General features: G+C 34.7%; 1 protein-coding gene across 2 annotated transcripts in view; it reads left to right on the forward strand.

The window, feature by feature from the left end:
* The first annotated feature begins 5,884 nt into the window (after positions 1–5,884).
* Positions 5,885–20,014, forward strand: part of ints3 (integrator complex subunit 3) — a 33,769-nt gene continuing 19,639 nt past the window's right edge. For both annotated transcript variants that reach the window (XR_015516011.2, NM_001044932.1), the window contains exons 1-10: positions 5,885–6,232; positions 6,732–6,815; positions 8,501–8,584; positions 9,492–9,605; positions 11,757–11,841; positions 11,944–12,010; positions 12,135–12,276; positions 19,420–19,549; positions 19,637–19,734; positions 19,815–20,006. Coding sequence is in view for 1 of the 2 variants with exons in the window: in NM_001044932.1 (NP_001038397.1) it covers positions 6,149–6,232; positions 6,732–6,815; positions 8,501–8,584; positions 9,492–9,605; positions 11,757–11,841; positions 11,944–12,010; positions 12,135–12,276; positions 19,420–19,549; positions 19,637–19,734; positions 19,815–20,006 (1,080 nt within the window). In the remaining variant the exon portion in view is untranslated. The remainder of the gene's footprint in view (positions 6,233–6,731; positions 6,816–8,500; positions 8,585–9,491; positions 9,606–11,756; positions 11,842–11,943; positions 12,011–12,134; positions 12,277–19,419; positions 19,550–19,636; positions 19,735–19,814; positions 20,007–20,014) is intronic.

Consider the following 20,014-nt stretch of genomic DNA (forward strand, 5'->3'; position numbering starts at 1 on the left):
TTCCTAGTGTTGCTTGTCATTACAGCATTTTTGCTAACAATGACAATTAGAGAACTCTACAAATCAATTCTTATTAGTGAAGATGCACCTAAATGAAAACTCTGGGCCGAACCAAAAAATTCTGAACACAATTGTAAATTTAAAAAAATAATTATATTATATTTTCCTTTAAAAAAAGAATTATAATTTGAATCGATAGCTTAAATTAAAAACAAACTCATTAAAAACAATAGTTAAGAGGTGTCATTTTACGAGACGTATATGGTTCATGCATACATGTCATGTACAAGCAAAATACCCACAGAGCAGAATATTGAGCTATTTCTAACTTTCGACGATGTATTCTGCCACTTTTGTTGCCCTTATTTTTACTTAAACTGTTGGCTGTTTATCTCTTTAGAGCAGTGCTGCCAACCCTGTTCCTGGAGGCACACCAACAGTACAAATATTCAACCTCTCCCTAATCAAACACACCTGAATCGACTCATCAGAACATTAGAAGAGACTCCCAAACCGAAATGAATGAGTCGATAATTCAAAATATGTACTGTTGGTGTGCCTCCACGCAACAGGTTGGGAAACATTGCTTTAGAGTATTAGTATGGAGCGACCAAATTTTCTGATGCCTAAACTTATTATTTTCAGGTTTCAGGTGACAATTATTTGATGCATCCGTACTTATCAATAACTATATTAGAATTTAAGAGCTCTACAATTCAGGTACAGAGCTCTGCAAATATACATATAGTTAATGTTTTTACTAATAGAAATGTGATGTAATTGCATTTTTAGTAGTAAAAAACTAAACTGTCAAATTTAAATTGTCACTAGCAATAAATGAAATGATGGAGAATTCTATTAGTTCTTAATATGAATACAAATTAATTTAGAGAGCTTTGTAACTAAAACTAATACTGTTTAATTGTAGTCTCATTGGCATTTTGACGCTATAAATTGCAAGTAATTGCTACTTAGTAATTTTAAGCCAATAGGTTTACTCACTTTTTTAGGTAAAGTCAAGTAATCGCTTTAAAAGCATTGAGTTTACTCACTTTTTTAAGTAAAGTATACTAATTAATGGAAGGCAATAGAGAAGTATGACTAATAAAAATTCATTTGTAAAGCTCTCTACACTGTAAATAATGCTGGGTTCCAATTAATTTGTGTTGGGACAACATAAAATAATTAAGTTAACTTACTAGTTTTTACAAATTTAAGTGAATTGAACATAAATCAATTAAGTTGTGCCAAAAAAAATTAAAAAATGGTTTTGTGTCAGCTTATTTTAAATAGTTTTAACTTATTTTAAATAGTTTAAACCAACAACAAACATTTTAAATGTAATTTGAACTGTAACTACACAATAAAACCCAATAAGTTAAGATAACTCAAACCCTTTAAGGAAACCAATTGCAACAAACCATTTAAGTTCAAAAACTAATCCTAACGAGTACTTCAAACTTAATCCATTTGAGTAAATGAAGCAATTTGGACACAGTAAAACCCCAACTAGAGAACTAGTAATGAGGTATTTAATTAACTCATTACCTTCAACACTGAATTCAAAACTCTTTTTAAATAAGTAGAATTAACTTTCAGGCAATTTTGAGTTAACTACACACAATTCGTTTGATAAAGTTGACTGTTGGGTTTTTTAGTGAAGTAAAAAAAAATACAGAGTTCTCTATTTGCATGAATTACTATAATAGATTTGTAAAGCGGTCTAATTTGCACTGTTACTATCAATAATTGCTAGGATCTCTATTGTAATTGTTACTTTTATTCTAAAAAAATATGAAATGATGATGGGTAAATTTAGGAATATTTTGGGTCTTAAACTGTTTGCCATACATATCAGGTGTACAGTCTTTTAGAAGCAGCTCTTCTTGCTTTCCTGTTGGGAAGGCATGAATATGTATGTTTGTTTTGTTTTATTTGTCTTCTGTTTGTGGTTTGGATTGCTGGGTCTGTGGGTGATATATATTACTACAAAGTCTTCAAGTGAAGTTTAAATTGATTATTGTTTTTTATGTTGGAGGGTTTATGTAAAATAAACACATTAAAAACACTGAGCCATCTTAAAATATTTCGTGTGTTTTCAGTGGTGTACATTAATGTGGTAATTGTATTGTTTTAAAGAAAATAAACATATAAGAGGTACGTACTAGTAATTTAGCATTTTGGTATATATAGTGCATCTGGAAAGTATTTATAGTGCTTATGTTGCAGTCTTATTCTAAAATGGATTCAATTCATTTATTTCCTCAAAATTCTGCACACAATACCTCATACTGACAATGTGAAAAAACATTTTTTGAAACTGTTGCAAATTTATTAAAAATAAAAAAGCTGAAAAATCACATACGTAAGTATTCAGCCTTTGCCGTAAAGCTCTAAATTAAGCTCAGGTACATTCTGTTTCCACTAATCATTCTTGAGATGTTTCAGTAGTTTAATAGGGTATATGCCAAGCTAGTGTTCCCATACTGATAAACTTCCGGTGACCTGTTGTTGTATTTTTTTTTTCCATTTTATATGATTTCTTTTACAACATCAATGTTGTAATGTAATTAAAATACGTTCAGTTGAATAAACTTTCATTTAGTTTTAGGCATTCATTTAGTTGCCTTTTACTTGCACTCGCCCGTCAGAATCGGCAAGCTAGCGCAGAAGCTAGCATTGTATATTCTGGGGTAAAATAAATGTTCAAATTATAAAAACATTCTTGGGAAAAATATAATTTAATGCAGTGCTTCTTGTACAATCTGAGACCCACTTTATATCGGATATCACTCAGCCAGTGGAGAAAGCTGATTTTTAAAGAAAACTGACCTTAAACGCGCCGATTTTTACATTGTCATGCATTTCACCAGAAGCGCTTAACCCAGATTACTAGCAAATTAAAAGTCCTATAAGCATGCTCCGGCATACCCTATTGGTATCACCTGTGGTAAATTTAGTTGGTTGGACATGATTTGAAAAGGCATACACCTGTCTGTATAAATTCCCATGGTTAACAGTGCTTGTCAAAGCACAAACCAAGCATGAAGACAAAGGAGTTGTCTGTAGACCACCGAGACAGGATTGTCTCAAGGCACAGAGCTGGGGAAGGTTGCAGAAAAATTTCTGCTGCTCTGAAAGTTCCAATGAGCACAGTAGCCTTTATCACCATAAGTGGCCAGACGGAAGTCACTCCCGGCTTGGAATTTGCCAAACGGCATCTGACTCTCAGACCATAAGAAACAAAATTCTCAGATCTGATCAGACTAAAATTTACTCTTTGGAGCAGGGGCAGACTGGGACAGCTTTTTTACACTGGGAAAAGTTATTGAAGGTCAGGCCAAAGTAAATAGCGGGGGGAGGGGGTAGGAGAAGTGCGATGCTTCTGTAAAGTGTGTGGGGGGGGCAATGTTTACGATATTTATGATTACGGTGACAGGCCAGATAGAATGTCAGGCCATCAGGAAATGTCCCGGTGCTCCCTATGGCTAGTCCACCCCTGCTTTGGAGTAAATGCCAGGTATTACGTTTGGAGAAAATCAGGCACCGCTCATCACCAAACTAATACCATCCCTACAGTAAAGCATGGTGGTGGCAGCATCATGTTGTGGGGATGTTTTTCACCAGCAGGAACTGAAAGACTAGTCAGGATAGAGAGAAATATGATTACAGTAATGTACAGAGACAGCTAAATGAAGACCTGCTTCAGAGTGCTCTTAACCTCAGACAGGGGCGACGGCTTATCTTTCAGCAGGACAATGTCTAAAAGCATACTGCCAAAATATCAATGGAGTGGCTTCACAACAACTCGATGACTGTCCTTGAGTGGCCCAGTCAGAGCCCAGACCTAAATCCTATTGATGAACATCTCTGGAGAGATCTGAAAATGGCTGTACATTGTTGCTTCCCATCCAACCTGATTGAGCTTGTGAGGTACTGCAAAGAGGAATGCGCAAAAATTCCCAAAGACAAGTGCGCCTAGCTTGTGGCATCATATTTAAAAAGACTTGAGGCTGTAATTGCTGCCAAAGGTGCATCAACAAAGTATTGAGCAAAGGCTGTGAATATTGACATCTGATTGTTCAGCTTTTTTTATTTTAAATAAATTTGCAACAATTTTAAAAAATCTTTTTCACATTGTCATTATGGGGTATTGAGTGTAGAATTTTGAGGAAATAAATTGATTTAATCCATTTAAGAATAAGGCTGTAGCAAAAAAAATTGTGGAAAAAGTGAAGCGCTATGAATACCTTCCAGATGCACTGGATATATAGACCATTAATACTGAGATAAATTGGCTTTTGTTAATATGAAACCTTTAACTTTTTCCTTTATAGTTTTATTAATGTGTCTTGGATATTTTACCATTTAAAGACTGCTGTACAATTCAAGTGAGTTATTAACACATTATTATTATTATTATTATTATTATTGGGTTTTGTTATTATTAAATAGTTGTTATATAGCATACATATGCTGCAAATATATAATGATAAAAATATGAAATACATTAATTACACATTTATGATGAAATAAATTATATTTTTTTATAAATATCTTTGTTTAGTGGCTTCAGCAAAGAAATGTATTTGTATTGGATCTTTAGTGCCGATATTTAGTGGGTTCAGAAATATTGAACTAAAAATCATTAAACATCGGCAACAGTGACACAGTGGCGCAGTAGGTAGTGCTGTCACCTCCCAACAAGAAGGTCGCTTGGTCGCTGGTTCGAGCCTTGGCTGGGTCAGTTCAGTTGGCGCTTCAGTGTGTAGTTTGCATGTTCTCCCTGTGTTCGCATGGGTTTCCTTAGGGTGCTCTGGTTTCACCCACAGTCCAAAGACATGCGGTACAGGTGAATTGGGTAGGCTAAATTGTCCGTAGAGTTTGTGTGTGTATGGATGTTTCCCAGAGATGAGTTGCAGCTGGAAGGGCATCCGCTGTGTGAAACATGTGTTGGATAAGTTGGCGGTCCATTCCGCTGTGGCAATCCCGGATTAATAAAGGGACTAAGATGAAATAAAAATTAATGAATGAATTAATCATTAAATATCTGCATATATTACATTTGTATTTATAAAATTATTATTGTTATTATTATCAATATTACTTCGCTTTTGTGATATATAGAATTTTATCCTGATATCATAATTGTTTATTTGTTGCAATATTGATGTGCAAGTATTACTTACTTAAAATTGATTTTCTATATTAACTATATTAATGTAGTCGTTATAAAATAATTATAATTGATTCTATATTTAAATTAAATGTATTAGTTAAAATAAGTTAAGCAGCTTCAGTGGGCCTAATATCTATTTTAAACAATAGCCTATCAAACATAAATCCATATGCATATGAATATTGTTATTATTATTACTATTTTATTTGCCTTTCTTTAGAAATCTGTGGTATACAGTTTAGAATTAACTGTGTTAATAATACCACAATTGTTAGTTACGATAATAAAATTGATGTAACAACTATAAATAGTCGTCTAGACTACAAATGATTGTAATTTATCCTGATTTTATTATTAATGTGTACATTTTATAATAAGAATATATGAAAAGTATTTGAATAACATTGCTTGCTATTTAGGAGTCCCCGTGCGATTAAATGCCCGTTGCATAGATATTTACAAGTCTATATCGTTTTTCTCCAGGTTCTAGATGCTACATGCTGTCCTCATTGTTTACTGAGTCTGTCTGAGTTTGTTTCCACATGTTTATACAGAAGCGGCGTTCATGTCAAGTTGCACGGGCTTCTTTTTTGTCTAACGGGTCTCGCTGACAGAGCCGTTCCTGTGATTGGTCAAAGACCACGTCAATCTAAATACCCCGCACGCGATTGGTATAAATGAGTCGTATCGCTCCGCCTTTCCTCCGCGATCGGAACACTTCCGCTAGGCCACCATGCCCTGCGGAAGTTGAATTGTTACAGTCGGACACTGTGGAAACACTGGAGTGGTAGCGCGAAGGTGGCGAAATAAGAGTCGTAAACACACTGTGGGCGCCTAGGACTGGGCGGAGAGAGGGTTAACCATTTCATAAGCCCCACAGACCCACCTAAACATTGAGAGAAGGGGTTCAAACAGCGCCCTAAACCCCCGTCTGGTCCCGTGTGTGTGGGCGCAGCGAGGCGGGAGGAGATGGAGCCCTCGCCGGCTAAGGGTAAAGCGCAGGGTCGCCTTCTGGTGTCCACCAGCCTGGACGCCAAAGATGAGCTGGAGGAGGTAGGGATCGACTCATTCCCATCGGCCATCACCATACATGTGTCAGTTCGTCCTTCACAACACACACTTGCGAAGAAAAACATGCCGAAAACTAAGTGCAATAACAAAAGGGACAGCCCGAATGGAGAAGTTGACACTATCAGACTTGTAAGATCAGTCAGAACTGGGAGCATAGTTGCAGGAATGCCCATTGTAGCCTTTTAATACCACATAAGATCAGTTAAATGGAAACAGAGGAGCTGTGGAAGCGGTGTAAACATGATGTGTGCTGATGTTATCATGTCGTACATGTAGAATATGACAGCTGATGGAGTCACTGACTGTGCATCTGCCTGAAAAGCTATTAAACTGTTAGAAAGTCATGTCCTTACTGTGGGCTTAGGGTTTTTATGCATGATTTGGTGAGATCTGCAGTGTTATTTTTTGGCATGAAATGCATGTTTGCACATATTTTTCTCTGTAATGTGCTCACCTGTGTTTGTGTGTGTGTGTCTTTCAGCGCTTGGAGAGGTGTATGAGCATCACCACATCTATAACCAATGGACTGTCAGAGCGGGAAGCTAATGATGCCCTCACTGCTCATGTGAGTGTTTATCAATCATACTTTCTTATAAAACACATCATAAACACCTGGAAATAAATTAGAATTTTACATGAGACTCCTTTTGTTTAGAATTATGCATTTTATGTATAAAGGACTTTTCTCAAACAGATCAAACAAATGACACTTTAAAAAAATCTGAATACAATACCAAATTATAAATATCAATGAATATTCAACATTTTAAATTGTTTTAGTATATCTATTAGGACAACTTTTGAAACAACCCAGTGTTGGTAAATGTGATGTTAGTAAAATGCTGAAATGACATTTCTGAAGAATAGTTTTTTTGTTTATAATTTATTTGACTGCTCTGAAAATATTTAATAACCTACTTTTAGGTATGTTTGATTTCAAATAGAGAAAACCTTTTGTTCATAAAACTTACTATATCTGCATGTTCGTGTTGTCAACATGTGTATAAAAAGTACTATAACTCTATTGCTTGACACAGAATGCAGACTTAATTTAATCAGTAGTTTACCATATTTAGAATATAATTGTGATTGTGATGATTTCTAAATGTTTTTTAACTTATTTGGTCACAAATACAATGGTGACAGTAATAGTGTAAAATATTTTACTAATTAAAATAACTGATTTACTTTAATACTTTATTTACTTTAAATAAAGTGAAATACTTTAATAAATGATAAAAATGTAACAATCTCTCAGAAATTATTTTATATTCTGATTTGAAGCTTAAAACCTTTTCTAAATATCGAATATATTTTAAACAAATAGATTCTAGATGAAAGCAAGTATTACTTAAATAAAAATCTGCAATTATAGTTAGTCATAGCTTTTGAAGTTCTAAAACAATGTGAATTTGTGTCCTGGTAAATTTTTCCAACCAAAAATAAGGACATTAGATTTTTACAGAAGACTCAAAGTAAAATGTAATTTTGTGTTAAAATTGATTGAACACTAGTTTATATATCAAAAAATCTATCCAGGTATATTTAGAACAATAATTGTTGAAAGATTATATCTAAAGATTACTATGTAGCCAAGAAACACTAATTAGTTGTAATTTACATATGATACATTTAGTATGATCACTTCCTCTATATATTTTAACAAGTACTTTCTAGAATGAGTATGCTGCTTTGTTTTTACATAGAATGCTAAATAAAGATGGAGCATTTTTCTATTTCTTTCTTCCTTTTTTTTTTTGCACAAGTTGTTTGGAACCTTAAAATTATTATATATATTCTATGTATATTAATACTACACTTTTGTTGATATAATGTGGCCCAAAAGTGGGACGTTTCGTCTTTGACCTATACGCTGCATGCAGCTGTTTAAAAATAGTACGGGAAACAGCGGCCATTATATAATGATAAAGTTTCAAACAGTAGTATGCTGCATTAGATTTAGCCTAGAGCTTATTAGACAGAAGAACGACATGACCTTTAGCCATGGCTTACTGGATAATGAATTTGAGCCATGATGCTCATTTGAGGTACATAAGTTCCGATTAAACATATAACTTGCTATTGCCCTGATATCTTCTACTCAAAATCCAATCAATAAAATGTGGCTGAAAACTACTTGATAAAATTCTACATGCATTGACTTTTTCAAACCATTGTCGATGATGATGATGATGATGATGATGATGATGAAGCTTTTTTTATTAAAACATTTGCTGATTGTGTGTGCAGGTGTGTAAGGGTCCACAGCAGCATGAGGAGGTGTGTCTGGGTCTCTTCACACTTCTTCTCACAGAGCCTCCACAAGCACAGCGGGTATGCTCATGACATTTGAATCACATACATGCAATAAAAGCACTTCCCACTATTAAAGTCCGTGTTAACTTGATCGATTGTACCAACTTTACTAGTATTCAGTGGTCTTGTTTTTAGTGCTATTTCTCACAGTGTCATTCAGCAAACAAACAGAATGTTCAAAATCTGCGAAAAAGCATAATGTACAATTTGTGCTTTGCTATGGCACATTGTTATGGTTTAGGTCAGGGGTCACCAAACTTGTTCCTGGAGGACCGGTGTCCTGCAGATTTTAGCTCCAACGCTAATCAAACACACCTGAACAAGCTTATCAAGGTCTTACTAGGTATACCTGAAACACCCAGGCAGGTGTGTTGATGCAAGTTGGAGCTAAACCCTCCAGGGACACCGGCCCTCCAGGATTGAGATTGGTGACCCCTGCTTTAAGTGTAAAATTAATCTATATAAGTTGATCCACTTGATTTTTTTTTTTTTTGTATTGGTAATGATCTTCAATGAAAGACTGACCCCATGCTTTTGCGTTTGGAGTGATGGTCCTTCTTTGTTTATGTCAGCCACATTATTTTTAACCATGCCCGACATGTGAGTGATGTGCAAAGAAAGCCCCGTCACCTAATCAGTATTCTGTTTCAGTTTAAAGTACATCAATATACTGAAATAAAAGTCTTCCAGTTCACACAGACTTTAAGGATCTTCTGAACAAGCTGTTACACTAATAAAGGAATGTTATTCCAGAGTGGAAGCAAATTTTCAGATTTGATTAAAAATAATCAGTTTTTTTTTCTGTGAATTAACTTGATTAACACTGACCACTTGTTCACCTCAAGAATGTCAGTGTGTGCTAATAACATAAACCATGTCTGTTTTGATTCCTATGATGACTTTATTATGGTGTTGTGTTCTGCAGTGCTACAGGGACCTGACGTTGGTGAATCGTGACGGCATGAACGTGGTGCTCATGAAAATCAATCAGATCCTCATGGAGAAGTTTCTTAAGTTGCAGGATGTGTGCCGTACACAGGTGGGTTCCAGTCTGATGTCATTTGCACTGATTGAGATAAAAGGAGCTGGCTTTCGAAATTGCTTGAATTTGATTGGTCAGTTGGATTTGTGTTTAAAGAGCCTACGTATGTTATTTTTCACTTATGTGTCAAGGAGCTGTGTGATAGTGCAAAAGACTTATTAAAAATAGATATACAACTAAACTAATGAACTTTGTGGGTAATGATAAATCTGTCAGGGTTTATATGAAACTTACTTGATGTAGATTGTTTATTACCTTTTTGTACCATTACAAAATGTATTCCTATTTTAAATTGGCTTTTATATGACATCTCTAATAGTGACATTTTCAAACAATGATATATGAGTGTGTATGTAGGTAAGGACTGTAAGATATTAATTTATATATAAATTTATACGTATATATATATATATATATATATATATATATATATATATATATATATATCAATCAAATAAATAATCAAAATAACACTAAACAGTCTTAATTGTATAAACAAATCAATAAAATTCATGTGTTCTGAACTGTGGCTTCTGGGCAGCTATAATCCAGACTCAATATTGCATAACCTATGATGTGACTATTGCAGATGTGCACATTGCTATATTGATTCTGAAACTGTTTATTCTGTAGTCCATACATATTGTCATTTTAATACTAAGAGCCTACTCCGCACTGACAGGCCAGTCTGTTGTGTCTGGTCTAGTGCTTATAACACATGAATATGTGAATAAATCTGATGTCTGAATTTTAGCTCTTATGCTTCCTCAGCACCTATAACCACAGTGATATGAACTGTAATGATGGCAGAGTTTTTTCCCTATAAGTTCAATCCTATATGTTTGAGGGTCAAAGTAGACGTTGGCATTATGCAAATTTGCTATCACCAAGAACGATTCTGGAAGGAATTATGGAATCAGGATTTTAACCATAATTTCAAAATAGGGGGTGAAATGGTAAAAATTTGATTACAAACCGGAGAAAGGAAGAAAATGACATTCTGTACTGTATAATGCACATTTCATTTTGCTCTCCAAGAAAAAAATAATTTAGTTTAAAAATGTAATCTTTTAAAGCAGCTGTGACCAACCCTGTTCCTGGCGATTGACCTTCCTACAGATTTCAGTTGTAACCCATATTAAACACACCTGCCTGTAATTATCAAGTGCTGTTCAGGTCCTAACTAATTGGTTCAGGTGTGTTTGATCTGGGTTGGAGCTGAACTTTGCAGGAAGACTATCTCCAGGAACAGGGTTCAGCACAGCTGTTTTAGAGGTACATCAGCATGTATGCATTTAATATATTATTTTTCACAAAAAGCTTCACAATTGAACTTTTTATAGTTAATAATGGTAGTCTAATTTACTTTTATGTAACCATTGTTAAAAGATAAGATGTCCTTTTGACGGTACTACCCCAGTGACAAGCTGTTGTACCACTGCGGTTTATTACAAATATTTTATTACAATACATAGTTGACATTTGTTGAAAATGTGTTTTGTGTATATACAATGTACAGTAAATGGCACACAGGAAATAAATCACACAGGAAAATACACTTTTCTTTTTTTTTTTGTAATGCAGACCACAATTTTTTAAATAATTTTTTAAGTAATTCAGACCACATGCCACTCTATGTTTCTTGACTTATTTATATATAAGTAGTTAAGAACTTTTTGCAGATTTGAACTCATCTCCATCTCCAATATCTATTAACAGTGAATAAAGCACAGGTGCAAGGTAGGGCATGACTGACTTAGTCATGAGTAACTGATTGTCATGGAAACGTGAATGTCATGTAGAGACTCTTTTTGAATTTTAAATCATTCTGCATTTATATATGTTTCTTCAAGAAAACCTCAGCATAACATGATCATGAACTGTCTGATAACAAAATACGGGAGAGGAATTGATCTTTTGTTTAAAAAAAAAAAATAAGGGACATGTCCCCCAAATATTCCATATACTATTGAATTACTAATTTATTGTTTTAGGCAGTTCAAAACTACTTTTGGGAGTTGGTAACTTTTTTAAATTGTGTACTTTGATCTGTAAAACTTTTACATTCACGAAACCGCTTCATTGGACACTGCATGAAATGCAACATCCTAAACAGCATAATAACATTTGTCTTCTATGTGTGGGCAGCTGGTGTGGTTGGTTAGAGAACTGGTGAAGAGTGGAGTCATTGGAGCAGATGGAGTCCTCATGACGCTCATGAAACAGATCGCTGGTACGTTCACACACAACTGCCAATCATGCTATATACTTACAACGTATTCCTAAATGTGTGTGTGTGTGTGTGTTTGTGTGTCTAACCTACGTCACTCTGCAGGGGGAGACATTTCCAGCAAAAACCTGTGGTTGGCAGAGAATGTGTTGGACATCTTAGTGGACCAGAGGTGAGAAGTTGAGTCAAACTGCATGTAATGTGACTGCTGCACTGTAGGAGTAAACTACGTCCATGCAAATCGACCAGTGTGAGCTTATTATTCAGTCTGGTGAATGTGTCTGTGTGATGGACAGGGAGTGGGTGCTGAAGAGCGGGATGTTAGTGGCCATGTCTTTGTACACGTACCTGCGGCTCATAGTGGACCATGGTACGACAAGCCTGCTGCCCCTCAGACAAAGAGAGGTGGACTTCTGCATCGGGCTGCTCCGAGAGAGGGTGAGTACAGTGATGTCTTAAAACAATGTGCCCATATTCTCTGTTTCTTTTAAATAAATAAAATGCACTTATAGGATCATTTTTAATTAATTATCTGTGTGAATGAGTTTATGCAATAAAGCCTACTGCATCATATTTAATGAGCAATTTTCTAAATAATACCAAGATTACTCTTTTCTGAAACAAATGCACAATCTCTTACATTCCTTCTGTCATCTTATTTATAGTTCATGCATATTTAGCAAGTAGCAAAAGCTTTTTAGGGTGTTTTCACACATGGCTTGTTTTGATCATTTTGTTTTGGTATCTGATGATTTTTTTCACATAGTTCAGTCAATTTTGGCATTTCCGAACAGCAGGCACACTCTGATGTACAACAAAATCATCAGTCTGAAAAATTTAAGTGATTTATTTAACCTATCCTTTTTTATTTTATAATATACAAACCCAAATCAGAAAAAGGAATGCATGTTTATTTGTATATTATTTTGGGGAAAAACAATAAAAAGCATGAGGAACACAATAAATAATGTTTGTTGTATTGTCTGCAACGAAATACAAGTCAAAGTACATTTAGAAATAATCAAGATTTTTTTTTTTTTCAATTTGTCCCAACTTTTTCGGATTTGGGGATGTATAATAAGCTGGGCCAGACAGAATCTGCAGAAATTGTTATGCTATTTCTGCACAGATTTTTGTTCTAAATCTCAGATTAATGCAAAAGGATTTTCAATGTATAGTAACTAAAACTTAGCACATAAATCCAAAAAAAAAAAAGTATTGTTTTTGTAGGGCTGGGCGAATAATCGAAAAGTAATCGAAATCAACATTCAGAACCTATAATTTGTTAATTTTTCCAGGTAAATATTTCAATTACTTTCCCATGTGGCCCCGCTCTGTTAAGGCTGATTTATACTTTTACGTCAAATGCACGGGTATGGTCTGGCAAAGTACCTTTGCACAGTAACATACCTGCACACCTCTCAAAACGTCACATGTTTGCACTACATTGACGATGATTGGAAGCTGCGCCAGAGATGCCGTGAGACAGCATATTTTCCATTACAATAAAATTAATATTTACATGAAAATATTTGTTTACAGAAGATTCAAGAAATGCACTATTTAAAATAATATTTACAGGATATACAAGAGTTATTTTATATACAAGAGATACTGCTTATTTTCTACTTTTAATATGAAAAACATTTAATTAAATGTATTTTGTTTCCAAAAGTGCTACTTATTTATTTTCACTTTTATAAGAAAAAAATGACAGTTGGTTTTAGGCAAAGTGTGTTTTAATTTCAGTTGTTTATTGTTGATGTTCAATAAATAATCATAGATGGTAAATTATTTTAAATCTCCTTCAGTTATTTTAAAATCAAGTAAAGCACCCTTCATTAAAATCTCTCACTTGTCATATGTGAGCATATTAACTGTACAAAACTTGTCAGTGAACAACTAGCAAAAACATAAATTAAATCAATAAAATAATCATTCATTAATTATAATCAGGTTAAAATGTTCAATTAATCAAGATTTTGATTTTAGGCCAAATCGTCCAACCCTAATTTTTTGTTACTTTTGTTTAAGATTTAGTCTTACTTTTGTCTAACAATGCAGGTCCCATTAAAACCACTTCTTTGGTAAACAAAGTCTTATATAATATGTCCACTAAAAGACAGAAGTTTTTCTTCATAAACCGTATTAAACTTAAATCATATTAACATGCATATTATGCAATGAAATTACTGATTTTAATATAAAAACTGAATGAATAAATATTTACACACACTTACTGGGCTAAGGGCAAACTTGATGGCTTAAAAAATCAGTGGTTTTCCCTGTGCACAGATTCAGTGTGGGCCTAATGTTGAGTTAATATTAGGAAAGCAATGTGTGAAAAGCATTAATGTTTGTTGTGCTCCTCAAAAAGAATTCTTGCAGGGTGTCCGCAGGGTCTTAAAAAGTCTTAATGTCTTAAATATCAAAAGCTAAATATTAGGCCTTGAAAAATCTTAAATGTACTAAAATGTTGTGTTGTAGGTCTTAAATCTTTTTAAACAGGTCTTAATTTTCATTTGTTCATGTATAGCTACCGAATCTGGCCATTAACACCCATACAATCACCAACAATTAATCTCAATAAAACTTAAACTTTGTATTTAAAAATAGCATTTACAGTAACATTTGCTCAAAAGTTCTTCATGTATTTACTACTGAGGATACTGACCTGATGGAAATTTGTTATTATTAAATTTTTATTAGTGTGAAGAAAAGTAATTGACAGCTATTTTTTCTTCTATTCTTGGTAAGGGTTATTGGGTTTGTGAATGGATATATTTGAAAAGTAATTATAAATATTCAAACAAAATCATTTTTATTGTGTTATTAAATGTAATAATTTTTAATCATTATTTTATAGGGCAAGTGAAAATCTTTTGTAACGTGGGTATTAAAAAACAAATCCTTCAATTTTATTCACAATGGTCTTAATGTCTTTAAAAGTCTTAAAGAGCCCATATTATGGGTTTTTGAAAATTCCCCTCCATGTAGTGTGTAACACAGCTCTAAGTGAAGTGAAGTATCCAGCTAAGGCTTAAATCTGTAAGAATACAGTGTTTAAAACGGTTGATTCATCTATAAAAGAGTCGACTCATAGTGCTTCAAACGAGTCGCCTTGATACCGAGTCATTAGGTGTTTCGCCATGACGTACGAACGAAACCAAGTTATTCACGTGCACGCGCAAACCCGGGAGATTTCAAACCTGAGGCCCCGCCCTCTGATGCAGAAACCCAGACACACACACCCACAAACACGCACACAAACATGCCGGTCGATTGAAGTCACACTGCAGATGGACATTATCGATTCTCTACCCAGAGATGAAACCTCAGCATTATAACCAAGCAGTTGAAAACTTCTGGAAACTACAGGCTACAAAGAATACTTCATCTGCGTTTGTTAAAGTAAGGATCAGTAAAGATTAACTTACTAATGGACGTCAGGATGAGTTTCTTCCTCCATTTCTCAAATGTAAGTACATGCGATTAAAGTTGCCTCGTTGACTCTAGCTTGCAAATGTATTTAGTTGTGATTTGTTACTTGTAACCGAGTGTACTGTATCAGGTTAACTGGCTATATTCTCTTATCGCGTGCAAAGTCACGTTAAAAACGCGACGCGTGCTGTTTGTTTACAGAGCTCCGTGGTAGAGGTCTGCATTCCCGCGGCTGTCCCCGCGCCAGATTTCTGCGGCGCGGGAATAAATTTCCGAATCAATCGCGGGAGCGGTCGGTAACAGGTTTAATTTGGGACGGGAGCGGGCTGTCTAGCAATATCGTGGATATTGCCATGCGAATGAGACAGAGCTTTGCCTGCCTGTGTGTCTGCTTGGCGCTTGTGTGTATGTGTTAGTGCGCGCATATGAGAGAGAAAGAGAGAGAGAGCTCTGTCTGGCTGTCTCTGGACTGTTTAGCTGGGTGATTTTCGGTTATTTCTCCCCCGCTCTTTAGCGGGATCGGGTGCGGCGGGCAGAAAACGGGGCGGTTCGGGCACCGGGACAAGAAATTCTAAATATAAGCGGGAGCGGTCGGGTTCAGGCTAAAACCTGGCGGGTGCGGGCGGAAGCGGGAGCGTTGTCGTCCAGAGGTGTGTGTGTGTGTGTGTGGCAGCTAAAATCCATGCCTACACTATGGAGCGTGTATGAACTGTGATTACTTTAATATTGCTGATTAGCTATTGGGCATTTCATTCTCTGACTGAAGGCAGTCGACCAATCGTGACAGACTGTCATCGGTCCAATCAGCGCAGATTAGCTTCGCGCTAAGGAGGGGTTTGGGAACAAATGAATCACTGGACGATTCATACAGGAGTCGCTGGGATAATTAGGTAAAAATAAATGCAGATTATAAGACCATGAAAGTGTTTTTTGACTTTGCATGCATATTAGACTGTTGTTGGAGACCCTTACAACCAAGATATGACCCTATTTCATGTATAATATGGGCTCTTTAAATTTAACTTGGTGAAATCTACAGAATCCCTGCCTTGGATAACCTGAAGAAAACATATAATTTATACAAAACATATAAAATACTCACAAAGACTATTCATCCTCAAAATAGTAAAAAAGACTGTGGCAGCTACAGAGAAAGCACCAATAAGCCAGTGAACATGAACAGGGCAACTCGGACCAATAGGAGGACAGTTTACTAGTGCACAGAAATAAAGTATGGTTTGTTTATTAATGTAACCTTATGATAGCAAACTAAACCAAAAAGAAGTTGAAACATTGCAACTGTTTTAGTTGTTAGAATCATTTCAAGATAAGCATTAGTGGTCTGAAGTGACTTAGCTCATGACATATTTAATTTGTCTGATTTTACATGGTTAAACAAGATAGTGGAGAAAAACTGGCCAAGATTTGCACTCATTGACATGGATTTTTGACTATCTGCACACATGCTTTGAGCCATGATCCAATACTTGATTACCAACATTTTCAAATTCACCATATCTAGTAAAAGATAAAAGAAAGGGCCTGAATTAAAATATAAAAAAAGAAATATAAATAGTTTTTTCATTGTCGACTAATTTGGAGAACTCTCCCTCTGGAGCTGGCTGAGGTGAAGTGTCTTGCTCAAGGGCACTAAAGCAGGATTGTGATGTCTTTATCTGGGTCAGCACTTCCCAAGAGAACACTTGGGATTTAGCTTGTGACTTGGGCTTGAACCAGCTGTGATTAAATTAGGCTGCCAGCAATTATTCAACAGATTTAAAGACAACATTGAATCGAAATTGACCTTGCAAATCTTATGTAAATGTTCTTGGTCTTTTTGCGCCCTAGTGCTTCGTGCAATCATTACGATAATTAAGTAAACAGCCACGTATTTATTTTCATCCATTTTGTTGGAAAATATGTTCTAAATTCTCCCTAATATTCTACATCAAACAGTGAGCAGATTGAAGGCTGTAAAATGCTAATATACATTTTGGTCTGTGCTGAATATCAGGGAAACTGTATAGGCAGCAGAACCACTTTGACTGGAAAAATAAAGTACACTGACAAAAAAATGGTTCATTGGATTTACTAAATTTTTTAAGGTAAGTTTTTGCAAACTATATGGGCTGAATTTAAACAAACAAATGAAGTTGAACGTTATTAAATTTAATTTGTTTGTTTAAATTCAGCCCATTTAAATTGACCTTACCTTAAATTGTGTAAATCCAAGGAATCATTTCAGTGTACACCTTGAGAATTAAAGCTATTTCAATGAAAACATGATATGCAAGTTAACAAATAAAATACTTTAAGCTCTCTTCAAAAGTTTGAAGTCCTTTATCATTTCAAATTAGTTCAGTTGACTTGTTTTACTGGTACCCATAGGTAGATTTTTTTGCAGCAGCAGCAGTTTGGCATTTGATACAATCAAATCACATATACACATACGCTTATACAAAAATTACATTAAATGACATATCAAGACATATCAACTTTTTATAATATTACAGTTTATTCAGAGCAACAATTGATGATGCTCTAAAGCTATTCCTGTAACATTTTGCTTACTAAAAAAGCATCTGAAACCTAGGTTAAACTTTTCAAACAGTTTGAAAGCTACAGCTACAAATGTTCTGGGCAATCCATAAAAGCCACCTACTATAAAGGGTTTCAATACTCAACTGTGATTCAACAATTAACCTGCTAGACCACCTCATAATCTGGCTCAGTCTATTCCTGTTTCCCCTACCAAAGTATACACTGTTCAGCATATATAACACCCCTCACAGATCGCACATTTAAATTTATATTTTCTAATGGATGCTTTACAATATCATATTTGTGCATATACATTAGTTTAGTCAATACTGAAGCCAAATCTGGAGCTTATCTAACTAAATAACTTACAATAATGATTAACAAATTAGTACACCCAAATTTATGTTAGGGAAAAATATGATTTTTTTTTAAATGGCAAAAATCAAGAGAAACAAAAAATATATACAATTTAGTTGAAATGTAGTTCGTAATTTTCTTTTTGCAATGAATTTAAATGGATTCTTTCCCTTTCTAAAGATGTTCTATGACTAAAATTATTTTAATAAATATGTCAGTTTAATAAATCTGTTTTGTTTAAATGCACTAATATATATATTACCTATATTCACTGAAAAATTGATAAAAATATTCATTTTTCAAATGGGGTGTACTCAATTATGCTGAGCACTATATTAGTAAAGTTATTTGATCAAAAAATGCAATGCTTTTGTGAAGTATTACTGATATCAAACTCTTTATTGTCCTTTTTAAATTTATTTTTTAATTCTTATTTTTATCATTTCTTCAGTCTTCAGCATCATATGATCCTTCAAAAATCAAACTCTCTAAAAATACTCTATGAAACAATCTAGAACATTTCGTATTAGTGTTGAAAATGATTCTTGCGTAATATTTTTTTGGAAATTATTGCTTTTTTATTCTTTTACATATAAAAGTTATTGTATAAATAAACAAGGATTTATTTTAAATTGAAATCAATTATAACTAGTATCTTTCACTTTTGATCAAATTAATTTATAATAACCAGTTTTATCAGAAGCCAGTCCTGTTCCATCTACTCCATATCAAATGTATACGTAAACATTAGAGCTGGCGATTTGGCCTAAAATAAAAATTTCCATTAATTGAACACTTTAACATGAATATGATTAGTGAATAATACTTTCATTTATTTATTTTTTGCCCTCCCTGCGCTGCCCACACTCATCAACGCTACCAAACTGACCAATCACAGAGCTTGCGCCATGTGTCATGTCGTGATGTGTAGTTACATGTTTTTGAGAGGTCAGTATCGGTGTCAGTCACAGCGAGTGGTGTGCGATGTGAAGTGTAAACAAAGTGGGGTCACGTTAATCAACACACGGTAGGGAAAGTAATGGAAAAAATTTACCTAAAAAGAAACTTTGATCGATTATAGGTTCTGAATGTCGATTCCGATCATTATTTTTTTTTTTTTTCGATTAATCACCCAGTCTTAGTAAATGTTTATGTTTAGTTTATACAGACGTTTTGTATGTTTAAAGTGTTCAAGTGTTGTTGTTTTTTTTTTTTTTTTTTTTTTTTTTTTTTTTTTTATAGTTCATGGAGTGTTTTATCATCGGGAGGGATCTGGTCAGACTCTTACAAAATGTGGCTCGTATTCCTGAGATGGAGTTGGTGTGGCGAGACCTGCTGCACAGTCCTCAAACCCTCAGCCCACAGTTCACAGGTGTGCAAGAGTGCAATTCATAGATGGAATACACACAATTATTAAATATTGAAATATTAAACAAATACTTTTTTTTTTTTCTTTTAGGTATATTGCAGCTCCTTACCTCTAGAACCTCACGAAAGTTTCTGGCCTGTCGACTCACCCCTGACATGGAGACCAAGCTGCTGTTCATGACCTCACGGGTAAAAATGCACACAAAAAAAACTGACACATTAATAATTGTGACTTGTATATCAAACGCTCTTGCTTTCTGTGTTTGCAGGTTAGGTTTGGTCAGCAGAAGCGATATCAGGACTGGTTTCAGCGGCAGTATCTGTCCACAGCTGAGAGCCAATCACTGCGCTGTGACCTCATTCGTTATATATGCGGTGTGGTTCATCCATCTAATGAAGTACTGAGCTCAGATATTTTGCCACGCTGGGCCATCATTGGCTGGCTTCTGACAACCTGCACGGTAGGAGG

Source organism: Danio rerio, chromosome 19, assembly GCF_052040795.2.
Source record: "Danio rerio strain M-AB ecotype USA chromosome 19, GRCz13ab, whole genome shotgun sequence".
NCBI lineage: Eukaryota > Metazoa > Chordata > Actinopteri > Cypriniformes > Danionidae > Danio > Danio rerio.